Here is a 23,171-nt window from a genome sequence, read left to right as displayed (position 1 = left end):
GAGCTTTAAAACTCATATTATAGAGGCATGAAGGATGCAGCTGCCTCAACATTCTGTTTAGAAATCCTAAGGAGGTAAATGTAGTCTGTTTCCTGCTGTAGAAGGAGGGAGACGTACCATTTCTTAAAGGTGTTATTTATAAAAGGGTGCACTTAACATTTCTAACATAGCAGCAGATGTCAGTGAGTAAAACAGCCTACATGTGAATGTTAGAGCTTCATTAAATCTCCAGGCTGAAGTTAAAGATCTGAATTAAAGACTCCACTCACCGAGGGCTCCATGAAGGTTCTGGAACAGTCTGCATTTGGTGTCCAGTGTGATGTTTATGGATTTCTGAAACACGGAAGCACAAGGTTGATAAGAGCTGCACACAAACCATGAAAGGTATCCACTTTAATGGAGAGACAATTAAAGGGTTGATCTGGATTGGCTATACATTAATACAACCTTTAGAACCCAAATTTTAATGATGTGTATGTGATAGGTCCATAGTAACCACTAAATTGCCCAAAAATGCAAAAAAACACAAGAAAAATAAAGAGCGTTTTTGTTTTTACATATTTTCCTAAATGCAGAGGTGTCATAGCTTTATCCCTCAAAACTGTGATTGTATAAAAGTTGCACAAGATTATTTCAACCCACAAAAAAATTATTTCTAGCATGGCCATAAGTTCATTTTTGAAATGCACTCATCTTTATGAACTGTGGCAAAAATGAAAATAAAATGAAACTGTGCTCAACTTGCAGAAAGACAGCATCTTTTTAAAAAATAAATTATTTACAGTAGCGCAATCAAATCTCCAAGTGTCCCAGATACTTTTAAGCATGGATGTGTTTGCAGAAGACCGTGTTAAGTAATAATAACTGTGGCTCATGACCTGCAAGAAAACAACACATTTATAGCACAGATTCTATTATATTATATTGTTTTGATGTGTGCGCTTTTTACTACATTTCTGCAAAAGAAGGAAGGATATTTCTAGAAGGAAGCAGTACTCTGGGACACAGTAGCTGTTTCTCAAAGTTCTGTAGGTGAGGCCAGAGTCCTCCCTGGAACTCTTGGACACACGTTTGGAACAGGCTAGTGAGTGTGACGTGATTATGTCATAGGAAGGGTCACGCCCATATTCACGGCGGTGACAGAAATCAAAATGGGAGGGGTACTAATGATGACTTTTTTGCAAGTTTTACCCGGCACCGTCTAATAAGCTTTCATATCAGCATATAATCATAACATATATAATAACATGATTGGTTAATCATATTGCTCATTTAATATAATCATATAATACAATATAATCATATTATACCTTTACCCGTACAGCTTTACTTTGATGATGTAATAATAATGACACCATAGTTACGCTGGAAACAGGACATTTAAAAGGGTAATGAGCACACTAGGACCTGGCTTCCTCCTGATATTCCGCAATTTCTTTATTTTTTAAGAGAAGGAAAACAATGCGCATTGGATTGTGGGTAATTCCTGCATGTGGAATGTACACATTTGCATCTTTGTAAATTCTCTGTTTGAAGGACTCAGTCCTTGGAAAATTTTCGAGGATCCTTGAGATTGGACCAGTCCTCCAGCAGTCGATGACGTGGGATCCTTTAAAAATGGCCGTTTGAGGATCCTTCCTTGGCTTTGAGAAACAGCCATTGGCTGTGATATGTCAGTGTTGCTCCTCTGGTTTAATATGCAAAAGAGTTATTGTTCTCTAGTTCATTTGGTTACAATTCTGCCCATGGTTAAAAACAGATCTAAAGGGTTAATGCACATTGTAAAAGTCAGAATCATATCCTTCTCCACAGTAGTATAACTTAACCCATCTAGAGCAGATAATTCTAAGAGCAAAGGTCAGGTTGTGTGTGGGAGCATACGTTGCTTTGGTACTTGGTCATGCCAGCCTTGGCCTGTACTGCTCCGGCCTCCTAATGGCCATCGCCTCATCTATCCAGGTACCCTGGAGGCATCTATTTCCTAAAAATCAAGACACTTCTGCTCATGAAAAGCATCTGGAGATAACGTTCGGTTATGTATTGGAGGTGTACAAACAAAGACTGACTGATTGATTATCGGCTCATTTCAATACCAACCTGCACATAGATGCAAAGATCTTTTACTGGATAAATTTGGTCTGTAACTAGCTGTAACACTTACACAAAGTGCTGATCATGCCAGGCGTAAGTGAGATTTTCCCTCCTTTAAAGGGTCAGTCTCAGCCACCTTTACATGGCTTTTATGTTTACTGTTAAACTGCCGACACATGCAGAAAATTAAAAGGCTGACAGGAAGAGGAGGATTATACCTGCGGTGCTACTGGAAGAGTTTTAACGTGAAACACGTGTGCAGAAAGAGCTGAGTCTAATTTACAGTAGCCAAAAAGTCTAAGCGATAATGCAAAAAAACAAGCAATGGGGGAAAAAACAGATATTGAACGACATTGTTGTTTATACACTTAAGAGATGTTCACTTCCACAAAGTTGTCAAGAGAAGGCCAAATAAAAATGTTTGAAAACTCAACTCAACTGATGATATAACTATATGAAAATAAGATGTAAAAGCATGATCAAAACCATGGAATTTAAAATGAGTGAATGAATTTATGGCAGCCTACATAATAAATTAGGGCAGTGTTACTCAATGCGTGGCTCTTTTGTGATGATTTGTGGCTCTTTTGTGTCTTAATTTGAAATATTATGCCCCCAGAAAACCTTTAAAAAGAAAAATTTTGACCTCAGATATTATCCATTGCAAGCCACAGTCAGCCTTTTGCCAATAAATGCCACTTTTGCTGATTGTCCTTTCTTTTTGCCCATTTTAGTCACTTTTCAATAATTTTTTTGGCTACATTTTTGCTGCTTTTTGACCATTTTTGCCACCTGTAGCTCATTTTTTGTCACTCCTTACCCATTCTCTGTCCTTTTTGCCACTTTTCACCCATTTTTGCCACCTTTTAACTTATTTTTATTGCCACTTTAACCGTTTTTTTCACCACTTAGCCTGTGGATCTTGCAAAGATAATTTCCAAAAATTGGCTCTTTGGTTGGGCAGGGTTGAGTAACACTGATCTAGGGTCTAATATAAATGAATCACCACTTCCTCTTATGTTCTTCTGTCAAATGTGACATTTGCATGAATCAAAACAAAGTAGAGGTCAGGTCAGAGTTATAGGTCTTACTCTTTTTGCAGCATCGATGTAAATCTTAGTAAAGAATAGCTGGTCACTGTCGTCATCTTCTCCTGACCAATCAGAAACCATCTCTCTGATGTTTGGGAGGTAGCCCATGAAACCTGGGGACATTAAGAACCAGAGGAGAAATGAGAAACTACAACAAACGCTGATAAGCTCTTAAATATGGTTTCTAAATTTAAACCCGTCAGAGGAAAGCGGTTGCTTTAATGACCTGACTAACGAGCGGTGCTGCAGCAGACCTGCTGTTTGTCTGCTATAAAAAGTAAATGGACACGCTCCGTCCTGCAAACATCTGGCACGTCTTTAAAGTAAGACTGAAAGTCTGCAGCCACATCAGCAGCTCACCAACGCTAATGTGTTTGGAGGAGAAACGAGCACGGCAGGGTTACAGCGGGTTTGTTGTGAGGACGGCATAAACAGAAAGGTGATGAAGATGCTGAGGTTTAACCTCCTGAGACGTTAAAACATCAGCTTGGACTTTTAACAGGAATTTGTTCGAAATATTCCTTTATATATCCATATTCAAGACTTACAATTAACTTTAGCATCTTCTCTTGGATAACTGTGGCTCTCTTCTTGGATTATTTATCTGTTTCATTGTTTTAAATGCTTTATTTGTTATTTTAAATAGCCACATTTGCATTTTAAAAGGATATCTTTGGCTGGAGAGTCGTGCCCAGGGTCCTTTAAGTACGTGGAGTAATGTTTGTTATTTATTGTGTATTGTTGTGATTTATTGCAAAGACACATATTTATATCAAAACTTCTATAGGTCTTTGTACAAGGTATTACTGAGTGTTGGAGCCTCTACCAGGAAGCTGTAAAAGTCTTATTTTGAAGGTTGTACCTGTGATGCTTCCTGTATTTAAGGTGCTCTTCCACTTAGTGTTAACAACGCTATAGAAGACCACGAGTTGAAACGCGTCCGCCTAAATAAAACTAACTAAATGGATATTTTTTGAGTGCTGACGCCTCCTTTTCTAGTAAGTTTTTTTTGTCATGCACCTCGAGGAGTTTACTATTTGGAGGGTGTTCCTTTTTTCGCTTTCTCTAGAAATATTCGTCCCAAACCCCCAAAAATCCCCTAAAATATGAAGAAGTTAGCTTTCTGTGAAAAAGTTTCTGTGAGAATGCTGCAACATATTTTTAAAGTATCACATAAACTGTACCCTGAAATTTCTCAAATACTTCAGTGAAACTTTATCATAAAAGCCTTAACATTTCAATAAAATTTCTCCCCCAAAATTGCATGTAAATTCCTGAAATCTCTGAGTAAATTTCTGAGCAATTTAAAAAAAAATGTATAAATTCATTCCCCCAGATTACATGAAAATGAAGGCAACATCCAAACAAATTCCCTTAAAACTGCAATAAAAATTCCTATAAATTTCAACAGACGACTCCTACCCCCAAATTCCCAATCCAATTCCAAACGTGTACAAAAAACCACCAAACTCGCACAAAAATGCCCCATATCTCAAAGAAAATCTACGGATGAAACTCTCCAAAATAAACACACATGTCAATAAATGTATCTGATAAAGTCCTAGAAAATTAACCATAATATAAAAACTGAAAATTCTCATTTCAAATTACAGACATTCTGGACCATTTTCTTAAAAATTCTGACAGCAGAATTAATAACTATTATTACATTTTTTACTTTGGAAAAACAAATGTGATGTCCTCATACATGCATGCAGGGTTTTAGGATTTTAATGATTATCATCACACTTGACAATTGCTGGATGTAAAAATTACAGATGCCAAACATTTAGTCCTTCACTATGGGCATTTTTATTTCACTTAAAATGTTTTTGTTAATTGCTAATGATTTCTATGACCCCCACACTTGGAATTAAAACTGCAAAACTAAAAATGTCATGAACAAATGGCAGCATAAAAGCATCTTGTTACCTAAAAAGCCCTTCTTCATATGCAAAGTCACCAAAATACATGGCCTATGATATATTTCCTGAATAATTTTGATGCTTAGATAACTGTGAGGAAGTGACAGTAAATCTGATTATATGGAAGCCCAAGAGGGACATGCAAGTATTTATTTAAGATGCAATGCATTGATTAATTTCTGGACTTGACTCCCAGGTTGCTTTGCTCTGGTCATCTGCTGCAGCCTTGCAGGCTGCCTGGTTGTTGGCATTGCACTTAAGATCCATCAGTCATGTTTCATAGCCAGATTTAATCATCCACGTTCTTCCTCTCATTCTGGGCCGGTCTGGGCTGACCCAGACATCCCACCCTGCAGCTACTAGCTCATATTTCTGTCTCTACATCACCAAAACAACCATCTGATAGCACTGAGATGAGCATTGTACCTCCTGATCCGAGGAAGCGGTTCCCCTCCCTGACGTGGGGGTGTTTGTCCTCCAGGTGTCTGTCGGGCCAGATCAGGGACTCGGAGGAGAAAACCACTTTGTGTTTGGCCTGCTTGAACTTCTTCAGCAGCTCTTTGGGACCCGAGGCGAAAACCACATCGTAGCTGAGTCACACAGGGAGTGAAAATAGAAAAACTTTATGAAGCGGGTGGCTCTGCAGCGTGTGAAGCCAGCGACGGGATTAAATCAAATGAAAGGCTTCGGTTTATATGAAGGCAGCGTTCTTTATTTGGAGAGTTAAGTTGCTGGTGGTTGTGTTTACTGGCGCATAAGTAAATACACACTTCTGTTGATTTCAGTGTGTTTAAGATGCAGCTTTTGTATTCTGCTTCTACCACTTAGAGCAGGGGTGTCAAACTCAATCATAGCAGAGGCCGGATTCTGAATTTAGGTCTGACCTGAGGGCCTAACAGGGTCAAGATTTAACCAGAAACTGTCAACATAATCTTCACCACTAATGAAATATGGATAAAAAGAACTGATGATAGATTGATTTTGGCATAAAAAAGTCAAAATTATACCTTTAAAGTCTCAAAATCTGCGATCAAAAGAGAAATGTATTAGTTAAAAAGGTTAAAGCAAGAAATTAAAATTCAGAATTAAGTTTTTAAAAAGAAAAAATATAAGATTGACATTTGAAATCAGTTTTATAGGACAAAATATGAGATAAAATTAAAAAATCACAGGTTTTAAACATCAAAATACAAAAAAAAGTGAACTCATGAGTTTAAAAGGTAAAAATAAGATATAGAAGTCACAATTATCAGTTTAAAAGGTCGAAATATGATATAAAAAACAAAATTCTGAGTTTAAAAGTAAAAATATAAGATAAAAAGTTGAAATCATGAGTTTAAGAGAAAAAGGAAGAGATACAAGCCTAAACAATACATTTGAAAGTTCCAAATATGGGATACAATTTTAAATCATGAGTTTAAAAGGTAAAAATATAAGATAAAATCCAAATCATGGGTTTTAAATTTCTAACTAAGTTTTTAAAGGGCAAAATACGGGATTAAAAGTCTAGGTTAGAAGTTGAAAAGGCCAAAATGTAGGATAAAATTCAAAATCATGAGTTGAAAAGGTCACTTGAAATTTTAAAATGTCATTCTAAAAGGTCAAAATATGATATTAAAAGGCAAAATCATAAATTTAATTCTAATTTTTAGATGCAAAATTGAAAATTTGACATGAAAACAAAAATCTATTTTATTTTCTCACCTTCTTGGCTTTTTAACTAATCATTTTTGTCTTTCCTTTTTCAAATTTGGATGACTTAACAAGGATATTTCAAACCAACACTGTAAATTTTACATTTTTATACAGGAGGAAATCTGCAGACCTCATACAGGCGGGCCAGTTATAATAAAAATAAGATATGATCTTGCAGGCCGGGTATGACTGTACCACAGGCCGGATTTGGCCCCCGGGCCTTGAGTTTGACACCCCTGACTTAGATGCACCTTTTCCACATAGGTGACAGCGGCATTCCTCTTCAGAGACTTATATTTTCACAGACTGAAAAGCAGCTGAGTTTAGGTTCAAACTAAGCCTGAATACCTCATCATGTACCGTGAAACAAACACACTGTGCATGTCCTATGTAGGACAGGGAAGCCCATAGGTGCATTTTAGTTTGAAACTGTGGGTTCTTCCTCAATATCTTAACATATTTATGTAATCTTCTTGGAAAAACAATGCAGGCTTTCTCAGGCTTCTTAAGACAACAAGAAAAATATGTCAAGATCTTGAGCAAAAATACTTTTTATCACTGGGAAATGGAGTAAAATAAAATGCATGGCTATGAGTCTTTGTGCAAGATCCCTGCACATTATTATTGCATTTTGCACATTTATTTCATCATATGTTTACAAATTCCCATGACTTAAAGTAGCATAAGAATGCATGTTAAAAGCACTTATAGAGCACAGTAATGATGCTCCAGCTCCAGTATGAAATGCTCTTTTGCAACGCAAAATTATCAAAGATAAACTTCCCAGATATTTTTCTGAATTGCTGAAAAACTAATGCTCACTAACTTTCCTCCACGATTAGTCATTCCTCCCACCAGAGATCTGCAAACAGCAACATGCATCGTTTATCACAAAGTTAATATTACAAGCAGTGCAATCTGGCTGTTTTTCATGTTTCAGAATTTTTATGAGCATGTTTTTATCAAAAATAAAAATGCATATACTTAAAACTCCCATAAAACACTCTGCTGCATACCCTGTTCCAAGTTTTTCCTCCCCTTGTAGTCTTTGCCAGCCTCACTTTCCAACTCTATCCACTCCCCGTCCCTTTCATAAAGGCATAAAAGCCTTATCTTTAAAAATAACACTATGCAGTTACCCATTCTGTAATTACTGTTTCATATTCTAGGCTGACTATCAGGACTAGATAAGGAGAACAGAACTGGAGCAGTTATTGTTCTGTTGTGTGATAAAGCTGCAAACAGTCGGGCTAACCTGCACAGACATGAGCAGAACCGTGCCGCAGAAACAATGCTAACAATAACAGATCAAGTTCCAGCCCCATGAATGAAAGGAGACAATGAACCGCCTGGAGGAGGAGAAGACATCTGTTACGGTTGGAGTGCACTCAAAGAGAATCTCGTCTGACAGGTGTGGAGCAGAACCTACCTGTCGATAAAAAGGATGATCTTATCCTCCGTCTTCATCTCCTCCAGAGCTTCTTTCAGGAGTCGGACCTTCTGACCTCCTCCTGGAGCTGACATGTAGTCACCTCCTGTCCACGTCTGACCTCGGCCAAGGACCTTTATGGGAACAAACAGAGGGTGGAGACCCAGCAGAGGCTCACAGAGCTGTTTTAGTGGGTTGTGAAGTCTAACATGAACAGAAGCCCCTTTGAATGCTTTATTATCCTGTCTTTGTTCAGTACCATGTTCTGCTTCATCCAAGGATCAAACTGCAGCGTTTTATAAATGCATTAGAAGTACTGAAATTGTAGGGGGTCATGATTTCTCATAAAGGAGGTGGTGGGTCTTACAATCAGATCAGTTAAGAAACAATGCCCTGTTGTGTATCTACTTAACCCTCAGGCATCACTAGGGACGTTTTTGTCCATTTGGGCTCATTTTTCCTCTTTCTCTGCTCAACATTTTGGCTGTGTTAGTGCATATGGTCTCATTTTTTGCAACAAAGTTTCTTTCAAGGCAATTTTTTGAATTGAAATTTCAATTGCTCTAATAGGTCAGAGGAACAATGTGAAACAAATTTACTACCCTTTAAAGCCATTAAGGACAAAAATGTCCACTTTCAAAAAACTGCTATAAAAACTTAACAGATTGATATTTTTCCTGCTTTTTTTGCATGAATCTGTTAAACAGCTTCAGCTGTGCTCAAAACTACCAAACATTCAATCATTTTGAGGATTTTAACCCTTTAAATGCCAGTTTGATTTCTTAAAGTCAATGTTATTTTTTATGAAAAAATGGAAAAAATGTGATATCTTCCTTAAACCAAATGTTGGATGGCTGGGGTATTATTTCTAAATCCAGCTTGGACATGTCCATGATTAGCCAAAATATTGACTTTCACGCATTGTTAGTTTTTGTGTAGCATCCAATTTAAAATTTACTACCCTTTCGAGTCACTTGTGGACAAAAACGTCCCATTGACTCCCATTCAAACCACATTTTTGTGATCTTTAAGTAATCAAACTGGCATTGAAAGAGTTAAAATCCTCAAAATGATTGAATGTTTGGTAGTTCTGAGCACAGCTGAAGCTGTTTAACAGATTCATGCAAAAAAAGCAGATAAATATTAATCTGTTAAGATTTTATAGCAGTTTTTTGGAAGTGGACATTTTTGTCCTTACTGGCTTTAAAGGATAGTAAATTAAAGTGATGCCTGAGGGTTACAGATTTATAACCCCATTTCCAAAAAAGTTGGGACACTGTGTATCTGATGTAGCATTCTAGCTCACTCTTCTTTGCTGGAGTTTTCTTTTTATGAGGCTGGTATGTGGTTTGGCATCGTCTTGCTGAAATACTCAAGGCCTTCCCTGACAGAGATGTTGTCTGGATGGGAGCATATGTCGCTCTAAAAGCTCTCTCTACTTTTCAGCATTGATAGTTCCTTTCCAGATGTTAGAGCTGCTCACACCATAGGCACTAATGCAACCCCATACCATCAGAGATGCAGGCTTTAGAACTGAGCCAGGAGAACAAGCTGGATGCTCCCTCTCCTCTTTAGTCCATAGGACAGTGTCTGCAGTTTAAAGTTTGATTCATGTGACCACAGAACAGTTTTCCATGTTTCCTCAGTCCATGTTTAATGAGCTTTGGTTCAGAGAAAATGGCGGTGTTTCTGGATCCTGTTCACATATGGCGTCTTCTCTCCATGATCCAGCTTTAACTGTCATTTGTGGATGGCATGGCCAACTGTGTTGACAGACAATGATTTCTGGCAGTGTTCCTGAGCCCATGCAGGGATTTGCAGTGCAGAATCATGCCTGTTTATAATGCAGTGGCCCTGAGGGCCCCAAGATCCTTAGCGTTCCTAGCCTTCTATTGCCCCATCCCTACTTTTTTGAGATGTTTTGCTCCCATCAAACTCAAAAGAGCTTGTATTTTTCTTGAAATGGCAAAATGTCTCCCTTTCATAATCTGATATTCTGTTTGTGTTCCATTGTGAGTAAAATCATTGCTGATTTATCTACATTTTACACAGCGCTCCAACTTTTTCGGAAATGTGGTCGTAGTTATCCAGCTAAATAAATGCATATAAAGCCTTACATGCACACAGAGTAATGCAAAGAGGCATTTTCTGACTATAAGGTTGATTTTTCCCTCTTTGATGGACAGACAGCAGAGAGGAAAGAGCCTCGGGTTTCTTACCTTGACAGTGTAGTTAAAATGTTTAGCCGACCTCATGAACCGCCCGAAGCCGTCCGTCTCTTTGGTCGCAACTGTCAGAACAAGAAGTTTGTCTGCAGGACACAAAATCAGAGAGGAATTCAGGAAAATGATACTGTATGTGGAATCTTCTTTCTTTTCTAGCCTTAAGCATGAAAAACCCCCGACTGTGCTGCCATAACTGACACGTCTGTGATGGATGATGTGAATGTGAACGTCAGAGAAACCACACAGAAGCATGTGAGCACCAAGATCATAAACGTAGAAACACAGACATAAATGAAATGACAGCTGTGAGAGCTGATTAGAAAGCAGGGTTACTCTTTGCAGACATAAGTGTTGTACATTAAGAGTGCAAATTGCTCCACAAGTGTTAAAATAACTATTGGATTAAACTGACGAGCTGTTTTAATTTCAATCAAGATTTTGGCTTCCCACGCTCATAAAGACATGATGATCGAGATCAAACCATTACTGCTCTGTATGTCATGTTGTGCTCATTTAATCTTGGGTTGTAAATGGAGAATCCTTCCTTCTTTTACAGCACAGCATGTGGTCTGCCTCTCCTACCTAAACAGCTCTCACTTTAGTTTAAGTGAGGAGCAGAGGACTTTTAAAAGAGGGAGAGCTAAAGACAATGACAGAAATGCAGCTGCCGGTTAACAGCTTAAGTGGCTCAACGCAGACAAAAAAAGACTATGCAGACTACACCATGCCCAGAAATGGTCTCACCAGACCATGCCAAGCTGTGCCCAAAATGGCCCCACAAGACCACACTGAGTTGTGCCAAGAAAAATCCGGTCAGACTACTCCAAACTGTGCCCAGAATGATCCCGGCAGACTCCGCCAAGCCCACCCAGAATGGTCCGGGCAGATTACGCCAAGCCACACCCAGAATGATCCCGGCAGACTGCGCCAAGCCACACCCAGAATGATCCCGGCAGACTGCGCCAAGCCGCACCTAGAATGATCCCACCAGACTACACCAAGCCACGCCCAGAGTGGTCCCAGCAGACTACGCTGCACTGCGCCAAGAACAGTCCTGCCAGACTATCCCGCTGCGCCCTTAATGGTCCCGGCAGACTACACCAAGCCGTTTTCAGGTATAGATGCACAGAAGTGACATTGGAGTAGATCGTCATTATTTGGGGATGCCTCATGGACATTTTTAAGTAGCAACTGCTGCACCAAACTCTGAAATACCTGCGGGATTACCCTAAGAAGAAGAAGAAACTTTGAAGTAGAAACAACGGGTGCTTTTTCTTCTTCAGGTGCATCAAAGCGATGCTTACTGAAGCGCCGCCATCTAATGCCATCGACCCAAAATGCTACGTCATCGGTTATAGACATGCCCTCAAACAGGTAGCTAAGCTGCCTGGAAAAGTGCGGTGGAAAAGTAAATCCCCTGCTCTGTTGTGCTGCCGTGCTGAGTCAAACCAAATAGAGCCAAGCTTCTCCAGGTCATGGGAACGCCTATTTGTGGTTAGGTCGCACCCAATGTATGCAGATGACTCAGGTTTAAATCTAGCCTGTGGCTCCTTTCCTGCAGGTTAATCCCAACTTTCTAATCCCTGTTTTGGACTTTAAAAATGAAAGGCAAAAAAGCCAAAAATCAAGATTTAAGAGCCCAAATCTGCCCTCAAACTCCACTTCTCTTCATTCACAGACTGAATCTGTTCTCAGATATCTCAGTATTTTACTGATGAATCTCTCTTTTACTCCACACATTCAGCAGCTGAATTAAACTGAAACTACACTATAATATCAGAATCAAGCCCTGCATCTTCTGAGTCTAAGAGGAGTCTGGCTGTTGCCCCTGTTATGTCTGTGCAGGGCTATGTTGATGTTTTGTATGCATATCTTATCTCAGAGTTTACATGCTCCAGGTTCTGTAGAGCTCTGAAGTTTCTCACTGATCCCAAAGCCCTCACCCACCACTGTCTGCTGTCTGAATGTGTCTGATGGTCTTCTTTTTCACATGCAGACTTAAACACTGGTGTTAACTCGTCTAAAAGGCTATTCTTGCTCTTCCTCCTTCATTCCTTCTGACCTACATCAGTCAGAGGTGCACAGAGACTTATAATCTTCTATCTCAGAATCTTTTCTTACCGTCTCCTCCAAAGTTCAAAGCTAAACTGCAGAAAAACACTTTTAAGTTTGCAGCTCTTTCTGCTTGGAGCAAATTACAACAAGACCTGACACTGAATGATCGGCTTATATGTTTAAACAGGATGTCGAACTTAGAGGCTGTAGATGTCCTGACTGATTTATTTTTTTATGAGTGTGGTTAAATTTTGAAAATTGTTTGCTTATTCAATTACCATGAATGCACAGTATTTGATTTTTGCTCATATCTGATATGTCAACATTTGCAATTAATTTCAGCTGATGCTGATATATAACTGCACTAACAGCCTGCAGATCAGCATTACTCAACCCTGCTCAACCAAAGAGCCAAATTGTTGAGAAATACCTCTGCAAGAGCCACAAACTAAGAGGTGAAGACTGGCAAAAATGGCTTTAAGTAGCAATAAAAATAAGTTAAAAGTGGCAAAAATGGTCCAAATGTGGCGAAAAAATGAGAGAAAAGTGATTAAAATGAGCAAAAAGCAGTCAAGAGTGGCAAAATAGGGCAAAAAATGGGAAACAAGTGGTATTTAAAGGCAAAGAGATGCTTAAATGGGCAAAAAATGATGGAAAGGGCAATAATGGGATAAAAGTGGCTAAAAGAAGTTAAAAAATGGGCAACAAAGTAGGAAAAAAGTGGTATTTATTGGCAAAAGGCAGCTCAACTGGGTGAAAGTGGCAAAAATGGTAAAAATAAGGGCAAAAATGGGGTAAATGTGGCAAAAACAGGATAAATGGGACAGTTAAGTTTGACATTTAAATCCTTCTGTTTAAGTCTGGGAGACAAACTGATTATTGTGATTAATTTCTGAGGTCAAAGTTCCTTTGTTAAGGTTTTCTGGGGGAATAATATTTCAAATTAAGACATTAAAGAGCCACAAATCATCACAAAAGAGCCAAACGTTGAGTATCACTGCTGTAGAGGAAAATCTGAGTCTTTTGGCTTCCCAGGCCCGAACGCTGACTGATGGCCAGAGACGCCAGCTGGTCTCCTTTGTGTGAATCTAATGCTGATATTCTCAGGAGAGTGGAGATGGGAAGGATCAGCTGCTGGAGACAGGACATATCCAGGCACCTGGCACGCTTTCCCAGGCCTGACCCAGCTCACCACATCTGGGTGACCAGGATCGAGTCAGTAGGCCCAGCTAGACCTCGAGGTAGGCTGCATGCATCATGGAGGGGTCGGTTGGGAGGATACCTGGAGAGATGGGCCTGGAGGATGGCCATCAGGAGCAGAAGAGGACCGAGGTCGCTGCAGCAAAGTGCTGAACCAGCATAGATGTCAAACTTCAGCCTCCTTTAAACACGCGTTAAAGTTTGGGAAAATACTTCAGCTAACGTTGTAACTAAAACTCAAAGAACCTATTCCTATATACCGATATTTACAGGTGTACTGTGCAGAGGTTTTAGGGCCACAAATTTAGGCTGTAAGGTGTAGATGTGGAGAAACCTGAAGGCACCATCAGGTAGAAAGGAGGATTGATAAAAACCCCTGTTGTGCTCTGGATGTCCTTACCAGTGGCATGGGAAAATTATCTGCTGAAAAATAACAAAGTCCACACCTTTAGGGCCGAGTCAGGAGTGGATGTGGTGAGTAAGCACGGCCTGGGGCAGTGGGTTTGAAACTTTATTCACCCAAGGCACACCTGAGATCAAGCCAAAATCTAAATGTATGCACATGGCTGCTTCTGTTGTGATTAATGATTTGAATGCCAATAACATCGTGCACCCTAACATTTAATAAAAAAAACTGGTCAGATGCTAGTCATGTAAAACCACTCTGGTTTTAAGGAGTTGGGCCTGAAAACATACAGAAGAACCCGCTGCATCAAGGCAGCGTGGCAGATTCATCTAATCATTTGAAGTTCACACACAAAGTGAAATAGAGTAACCTGAACACCCCTGGAAACACCCAGAATTCTGATTTCTGCTTTAATCAAGCAAACCTGACATCCTCTTGGAGCAGGGGTCATCAAGTCCATCTGCACAAGGGCCAGATTTAGTCTCCACAGAAACTCTGGGGGCCAGATTTTCAAATACACAAAAATTAAACCAATAGTCTGGTCCGGTTAACATATTATTGTATTAGTATTTGTATCTTCTTTCAAAACACAGGACATTTTTAGTCATTACCAGTGAGATCTATCCCTATTATCTATGATAAAACAGGCCACTATGGAGACAGGCCTGAGAGCAGAACTGGCTGGACCCCTGAAAATCCCAGAGAATGGGCTCTCCTCACTTATGATTTAGTACTAGTATTAACTAATTTTAACTCCTTTTGGTCTCTTTAAGCCAATTTTTGCGATTCTTTAACCCCTTTAAACCACTGTTCCTGCATGTTTTATCCCGTTTGTGCCACTTTTATCCATTTTTGCCACTTTTCTTCTATTTTTGCCACCTTTTAAGCTCCTCTAATTACATTTTTTTCAACAATTATTGCAACTTTTAACCATTTTTGCCACTCTTCACCCATTTTTTTCCACTCTTTAACCCCCTTTGCAACTTTCCTGCCAATTGTTTCCCTTGTGTGCCACTCTTGAACACCTTTTCTCTAATTTGCTGGGCTATTTTTGCCACTTTTAACCCATTTTGATACTTTTTGCCCCTGTTTGCTTCCTTAACCCAATTTTTGCCATTCTTTAACCAATTTAAACCACTTTTCCCACATGTTTTATCCCTATGAGCCTCTCTTTTATCAATTTTTACCACTTTTCTTCTATTTTTGCCTTTTTTCAACCCATTTCGAACTATTTCTGTCATTTGTAATCAATTTATGACACATTTTGCCCCTTTTTCCCTCTTTAACCAATTTTTGCCACATTTTAACCTCTTTTCACCACTTTATCAGATCATTTTTGTAGAACTTCTGCCAACCTTAACCCTAAAGGAGCCAAAAGATATTCTTAAAACCACAACATCTTTTTTTTCTCCTTTTCTGAATTCAATGATCTTTCGGGGGCTGGACAGGAAGCTTTGGGGGGCCTGATATGGCCCACGGGCCGCCAGTTGATGATCAGTGTCTTAGAGGAAACGGCTTCTGAAAAGTTTCAGATGAAGTTTGTGGGTCTTTCTTGGTTATTTTCTAACTTCTGATCATCACTAAAGGAGCTACAGAGGGTTCAATAAATGCATTTTTCTTTTCAAGCATCATTGTAGTTTATGATGTTTTGATCCTGATCTGACTATAGTAAGATGGTTTTGTTTCTCTTCAATAAAAGAGCAGCTTCTGTAGTGAATTCCTGAATAAATGCTCATCTTGTCCTTCAGTCTAATCTCCATAAATATTCCAGACATGTTTGACCAGTTTCTGATGGAAAGATCTGGTCACGAATCCTTTTAAAGGCTCCTTCCTCAGTGTAGTCTTGTTTCCTCTTCATTCAGCTACCTGCATTCATTTCTAGAACATTCCAGTGGGAGTCTGCAGTGGAAACTTTTCATGTTCTTTAGAAGTGGTTCAGATTTTCCTGAGAAAATTAACTCCCAGCTGATTTATGTGGCAAAGAGGGCGTTTTTAGCAGAGTGATCTGCGGAGAACCATAAATCTGTGCTCTGAGTGAGTCAGATTTCAGCTCTGATAAAGTCTGTGTGTAGTAAACAAAGTCAAATATCCACAGCTGAGATGAGATTGTGATGATTGAGATGTGCAGCAGAGCGGTAGCTACACAGGGGGGCGTCCGTTCTTCTGACAGAAATCTGACATTCTTATTGATTGATGCCGTTTTAACACACATCAGTCCACCTTTGGTCAAGTTATACGGATTGATTTAACTATTATCAGCTTGATATGAGGAAGTTTAGGGGGTCCTTCTTGGTCTTTCAGGGACCTTTTTGCTGTGAGGCAACAGCACTAACCCCTGCGCCGCCGTGCAGTGTGCACTGTAAAATATGTGTCAAAGATCCATGTCAAACACCATTTACATTTTATTTATTTGCAGCAGAAATGTCCTGCTGCACATTTCATACTGCGTAAGAATAAATTATCTTTGCTTCTGCAGAAATTGCAACAAAAAAAAAAATCGTACCCATTAATCATGTTTATATCCCCACAATAGTCATTTAATGTGTTTTTTAAATTATAAAGAGAATAATGGTGTAAATATCACTCTTTAATACTAGAAATCAAACCAAACTCACAGAATAATTTTTGCAATTCAATATTTTTTCAAAACTGTTCATTCCTACTCAGCAGGGACATATTCAGGATTATTAAAACCTCTTTTGATGATGTGTTTATTCCCTCCTGGCCTTTTATTAGTACGTTTAGCCGTATATCTCATATTTGATGCACACCTATAAAGACTTTAAGTCATGGCCTCTTTAATGGAGGTCACTGCTTACCTTTCCATAAATGTTTAAACCACTTGTGACTAAAACAGAAGCCAATCCGCTGGAACTCCAACTCCCAGCGTGCACAGATCAAGATAAAACAGGTCATTTTGGAGTTTACTGTACTAACCGCCAGCTTTTTGGTCGTCACTGCAAAACAGTGCTTCTCAACTGGTAGGTCAGGACCCAAAAGTGGGTCAGTGAGCCTTTTTCAGTGGGTCACAAATGTATGCCTGGATAAAAATGCTCTATTAGTCTATGAAACTCCTAAAATGTGCTTTTTCACTCCTGTTTCTTTGATTTCTCACATCTTTTGTACCGTCTTACGCCTGAACTGTGCAGTTTGTCTTTGATAAATCTGACTGGTTGTAGTTTCTCATGGGGAGTTGATGTTTGCTCAACCAGCTGAGAATGACTGCTGTAATTACAAATGGAAAATTAGACGTATAACGAGGCTTTTTTTCAAAACGACACAGATAGCTAAGAGCAGGTAGGTATGTTTTTCCCCAGTAATGTCACCATAAGTTAGAGATGATGCTGCACTGATGCTCAAACTAATGCGGCATTTACTGGATTCATTAAGATGATAATGTCGCTTAGACACACAGAATAAATAACAGAAGTTACTCTTAATTGTAAAAATTAGAGCCAATATGGATCTTTGAAATAACTTCTCTGATACTAATGTTCTCTTAATTCTTCTTTCAGTGTAACAGTCCTTGTAGGTCAATATTTATTCTCATATTTGATCATTAAATCAGTTTAGAGTTTGTCCAACACGCCACTTCTACTAAGGATAAACTCTCTGGAGATACAGGAGCCTCAAAGCAGGACCAACAGACTGAGAATGGCTTATTTCCCAGGGTTATGAGGACCCTGAATGCATCCTAATGTATATAACTGTATACATGTATATAACTGTTCCACTGGTTTGAGGTCTGCAGATTTCCTCCAGTTTAAACACGTAAACTTAACCCTAACATTATTGTTCTGTCATAAAAATAAAATAAAAAGTAAAAAAATAAAATAATTAGATAAAACGTCAGTAACGTGGGAAAAGATATTTCTGTTTTCATTTCATACTCTTGATTTTGCATCTCACAGTTACCATGCAAAGTTATGGTTTTGACTTTTTATTTCATTTTTTGACCTTTTCAATTCACATTTTTGACTTTTAATTTAATTTTTTACCTCTTAAGATCCTCAATTTTGAATTTTGAATTATTTGTTGACCCCTACCCTCATGATTTTGATTTATTTTTCTCATGTTTTGACTGTTTTAGCCCCTTACTTTGACTTTTATCTCATAATTTGGCCTTTTTGTGTCCTCAATTTGAAATTTTAAGTAATATTTTTACCTGTAAAACTCAAAATTTTAAATTTTTCTCAGCTTTTGACATTTTTAACCAATGATTTCAAATTTTTATCTCATATTTTGACCATTAAAAACCATGATTTAAAATTTCTTTCTTGTATATTTGCCTTTCAAAAACATGATTTTGACTTTAAATACATTTTGAGCTAATAAGTTTGAATTTTATCTCAGATTTTGAGCCTTTAAACTTACCACTTTTGTTTTAAATCTCAAAATCCTTTATCATCAGTGCTAAGGTTTTTCCTCCCATAATTCATTGCTGGTGAAGATGAGGTTGACAGTTTATGGTTAATGTTGACCTTGTTTGGCCCTCAGGTTGGACCCACATTCAGAATTCTGCCCCTGCTGTGGTTAAGTTTGACGTCTCTGATTTAGAGAATGACTGCAGTTTTATTGTATCTGATGTGCAGTGATGACAGTAAAGGTTTTCTAATTCTAATTCTGTGACTGAGCTGGTTTTAGCAGACGGCAGCATGAAACTGAACGGATAAATGTCAGTGCTGATTAATCGAGCCAGTGGCTGATGTTTCTGCAGACAGCAAAGTTAACCTGATGCATCCTCAGTATTCCTCTAGTTCAGTGGTTCTCAACTGGTGGGTCGGGACCCAAAAGTGGGTCGTGGAGCAGTCCTCACTGGGTCCTGAAGTCCTTTTTAGACATGCATCGATACCTTTAATTTTACCCTGTTTTACTGTAAAATTGGGTTAATTTGAATATTTGATCATTATTTCAACTAATTTATCTCCTCCTCTGGAAATAAATGGTTAATGTTCCCATGATAATGAAGTAATTTCACAAATTCTCTGGAAAATTGGCCAAAATTGACACATAATGATGGGGAAAGAGGGTATGAAATATGTCAGTTTTGTCCCTTTCCTTTTTTATATATCAGATGTTTTGGTCCAATCATGCTCCAACCTGTTAACAACATATTCAATTAACTAAACATGCATGCTGAACATTTTTTGGAAGACTGGTGGGTCCTGAGGCCGGACTAGTTTAGAACCACTGCTCTAGTTTATGTAAACACCAGAGCTCATCTAAATTACTGTCGACTGTGAGATGTTGTGATTTTATTCTTGTGTCCTAGTGCTTTTCCACACCCCCGTCTTCTCTCTCTGCTTTTTCCCTCTCAGCCCAGCACAGCTTTTACAGATGGCTTTCTAACCTGAGTCTGGGTCTGCTTCAGAGTCAAAGGAAGGGTTTCCTCTCCACTGAGATCATGGTGGATTAATGCTGGCTCCTTATTTATATTAGAGGACGGCATAGACCTGCCCTCTTTGTTAAGGATAACTTTGGTTATGAACCAGAGCTACAAATAAAGATTGGTTGATTGCATTGATAATCTTCATGCCTTTAGGGCTTACAAGGGTGTGAAATAAAGTTTGAGTAAAGTCAAGTAAAAACCACATCAGTTGCAGTGCAAAAATATAAGCACGTTTAAAAAAACGTGTATTAATAAAATAAATAATCTAATTCTTACACCAGCCTCTTCTGTAATCCATACTATTGTAAATGAGGGTTCCCCTCTCAGTGATCACTCTGGTATAAATAAGGCCTGTCTGATTCTTTAACATACTATTTTCTGATAGATTTTCCTGAACTAATATCTAAATAAACGTATATCAGCGCTGACAGCCGTCCACGTCAGCGGCATGGAGGTCCTCCTCCTCATGGAGCAGCTGCAGCTTCCTCTCTCATGCTGGGACCAGAGTGTCTGTGAAATTTCGCTCTTTTTGTCCAAACATAGTCTTTAAATCTATTAAAGTGAGCAAATACACACATATTAACGTAGTTAAGTCACTTTTCGGGTAGTTTAAGTCTACTCGGCGTGCTTGAGAGCAGCATGTCTGAACCAATCTCAGCTTTCCTCTCTCCCGTTACTGTATGGAGGTTTATTTACTGGAATGTTCCACAGGCTCAGCCATGTCTATAAGAGAGAGGGTCTCCCCCAGCTAAACCCACTGTGCCTGCCGTCATTTATCGCCGTTGTGATTTCCTACAGCATGTGAATGAAGCACGGATCCTGTGGTGAAAGTTAGCCTGGCTTTAGTGAGTGATTCCCGGGTAAACTCACCTTCAGAGGTCCGCTGCTCTGCTCCGTTTATCAGAGAGAACGGTTCACAAAATAAAAGCCCCAAAAGCAGCAGGAAGCTCCACGGTGTCATGTTTGCAGGGTTAAAATCCTCCAGAGTCCCAGAGGAGAGCGACGCGAGGAAAGTTTGAGAGAAAGCCGAAAGAGAAAACTTCACAGAGGAGTGTTGACTCTGCTGAACCCCCTCCTCTCTCTCTCTCCCTCCCTCCCCCTCTCTCTCTCTACCTTTCTCTCCCTCTCTCTACCTTCCTCTCTCTCCTTTCTGCACAAAATCTCTTTGTCTTTACAGCAGCGCTGCAGCCAATGAATGACGGTCTCAAATCCTCATTCGTGTGAAGAATCGTGTTATAATTCTGATTTTAGTCAAGCAGAAAAACGCAGACTCAGTCGATCAGCTCCTCCCACAGCCAGACAGAGAAAAAGGAGCTTAATGATGACCCAGCTGTTCTGTGGACATGGAAACCTGCACGTAGCCCAAATTCCCCAAACAAGCGTACCCTTGTTTTTATTTCATCACGCACCGTAAAAATCCAATCACTGCAGTTACCACTCATTACCGTCCTGTAGGCCTAATTATGAGTTAACACTACTGCAGAGGTAATTATACTCGTTTACTAACAGCCTGCTTTACACTGAACGCATCTGAATGAGCTGGACTTAAACCGTGCATCTCTATAGCCCCAGTTCCAAAAAAGTTGGGACACTGTGTAAATTTAAATGAAGACCGTGCAATGATTGTCAAATCATGTAAACACATATTTTATTTACAGTCTAACACAGTGTTACTCAAGTCTGCAAACCAAAGAGACAAAGTGTTGAAAAATACATTTGCAAGAGCCACAAAAAGGTGAAGGCCATTAGAATAAGTTAAATATGGCAAAAGTGGTCAAAAAGCAGCAAACATTGAGAGAAAAGTGGCAAAATGGGGGGAAGTGACCAAATAATGAGTTCAAAGTGGCAAAAACATGGAGAAAAAATAAGTGAAAAGTGACCAAAGTGGGCAAAAATCAGAGAAAGGGTGGGGGAAATGGGCAAAAAGTGGTATTTAATTGGAAAAGACAGCTTGAAAGGGTGACAAGTGACAAAAACGGGTTAAAAATGGCAAAAGCAGGATAAAAGTCTCAAAAAGGGGAGAAAAGTGACAATAAGCAGTGTCGAAAATGGACTTAAAGCAGCAAACACTGGGAAAAAAGTGGCAAAACAGGCAGAAAGTGGCAAAAATGAGTGAAAGTGGCAAAAAAAACGAGTTACAGATGACAAGAATGGTCCAAAAGTGGCAAAAACATGGAGAAAGAAATGAGAGAAAAGTAACCAAAATGGGCAAAAATCAGAAAAAGGTGGAAAAAATGGGCGAAAGGTGGCATTTCATTGCAAAAGGCAGCTTAAATGGGTGAAAAGTGGCAAAAAGGGGCAACAAATTGTAAAAAGCAGGAAAAAAGTGTCAAAAAGGGAAGAAAAGTGACAAAAAGAAGTGGCATAAATGAGCTTAAAGCATCAAATATTGAGAAAAATGAGGCAAAACAGGTAGAAAGTGGAAAAAATGGGTGAAAAGTGGCAAAAAAAAAAGAATTACAGGTGGCAAAAATGGTCCAAAAGTGGCAGAAACATGGAGAAAATGAGTGAAAAGTGACTAAAATGGGCAAAAATCAGAAAAAGGTGGGGAAAATGGGCAAAAAGCATCAAAGAGTGGCAAAATGAGGGAAAAGTTGCATTTAATTGCAAAAGGCAGCTTAAATGGGCAAAAAGTGGCAAAAAAGGCAAAAAAAAAAAGTGCAAAAAAATGCAAACATCTGGATAAAAAAGTCAGAAATGGGCTAAAAGCAGTAAAAATTGAATTAAAGTTGCAAGAAAAATGCAAATAAGGGCAATGGAAATATGCAGACAAAAATAGAGGTTGACAATTAAAGCCTGCTGTGTAAGTGTGAGACACAAACTGATTAATGTGACTTGCAATGGATACTTTCTGAGGTAAAATTTTCCTTTTTAAGGTTTTCTGGGGGATTAATGTTTCAAATTAAGACATAAAAGCGCCACACATCATCACAAAAGAGCCACACATTAAATATCACTGATCTGACATAAACAACATAACAGATGTGAAACTGACATTTTACCATTCATGTAAAATATTTGCTCATATTGAATTTGATGGCAGTAACATATCTTAAAAAAGTAGGGACAGGGCCATGTTGATCTTTGTGTAGCATCCCCTCTTCTTTTACCAACAGTCTGTAAATGTCTGGGAAGTTAGGGAACCTGTTGCTGGAGTTTTGAGAGAGGAATGTTGTCCCATTCTTGTCTGACGTAGGATTCTGGCTGCTCAACAGTCCTGGGTCTTCTTCATTTTCTGAAGCTCCAAATGTTTATACTGGTGGAAGGTCGGGACTGCAGACAGGCCAGTTCAGCTAACAGTCTGTTCTCCCGTGAAGCCATGCTGTTGTGATGGATGTGGTATGTGGTTTAGGCCTTCCCTGACAGAGACGTTGTCTGGATGGGAGCATATGTTGCTCTGAAAGCTCTCTCTACTTTCCAGCATTGGTAGTTCCTTTCCAGATGTTAGAGCTGCCCACGCCACAGGCACTAATGCAACCCCAGACCATCAGAGATACAGGCGTTCATGTGGTCTCAAAATCATTGGAAAAATTTATTATTATTATTATTTTTTTTTAATAACTTTATTTATTGTTATTTTAACATATACAAAGCATATGGTAAAATGAAGATCATGACATAAGTTCCCTGCCCCCACCCCCGCCCTCACCCTTCAGGGTGCAAAT

At 39.0% G+C, this 23,171-nt stretch overlaps 1 protein-coding gene across 2 annotated transcripts in view; it reads right to left on the bottom strand.

Annotated features, from left to right (window-relative positions):
* plod1a (procollagen-lysine, 2-oxoglutarate 5-dioxygenase 1a) overlaps positions 1-20,751 on the bottom strand; it is a 38,431-nt gene extending 17,680 nt beyond the window's left edge. Inside the window, exons 1-6 of one of the 2 annotated variants that reach the window (XM_041799220.1) lie at positions 20,377-20,751; positions 10,451-10,542; positions 8,232-8,365; positions 5,534-5,697; positions 3,183-3,295; positions 270-333 (exon numbers count right to left, since the gene is read on the bottom strand). In XM_041799220.1, coding sequence (XP_041655154.1) covers positions 270-333; positions 3,183-3,295; positions 5,534-5,697; positions 8,232-8,365; positions 10,451-10,542; positions 20,377-20,467 — 658 coding nt within the window. In that variant the 5' untranslated portion in view covers positions 20,468-20,751. The remainder of the gene's footprint in view (positions 1-269; positions 334-3,182; positions 3,296-5,533; positions 5,698-8,231; positions 8,366-10,450; positions 10,543-20,376) is intronic. The other variant, XM_041799219.1, reaches the window with a different exon arrangement.
* Positions 20,752-23,171: the final 2,420 nt, after the last annotated feature.

The sequence above is a fragment of the Cheilinus undulatus genome, linkage group 11 (assembly GCF_018320785.1).
Source record: "Cheilinus undulatus linkage group 11, ASM1832078v1, whole genome shotgun sequence".
NCBI classification, from domain to species: domain Eukaryota; kingdom Metazoa; phylum Chordata; class Actinopteri; order Labriformes; family Labridae; genus Cheilinus; species Cheilinus undulatus.
The sequence above is the reverse complement of the archived record's forward strand: the minus strand, read 5'-3'. Positions and strand labels throughout refer to the sequence as shown.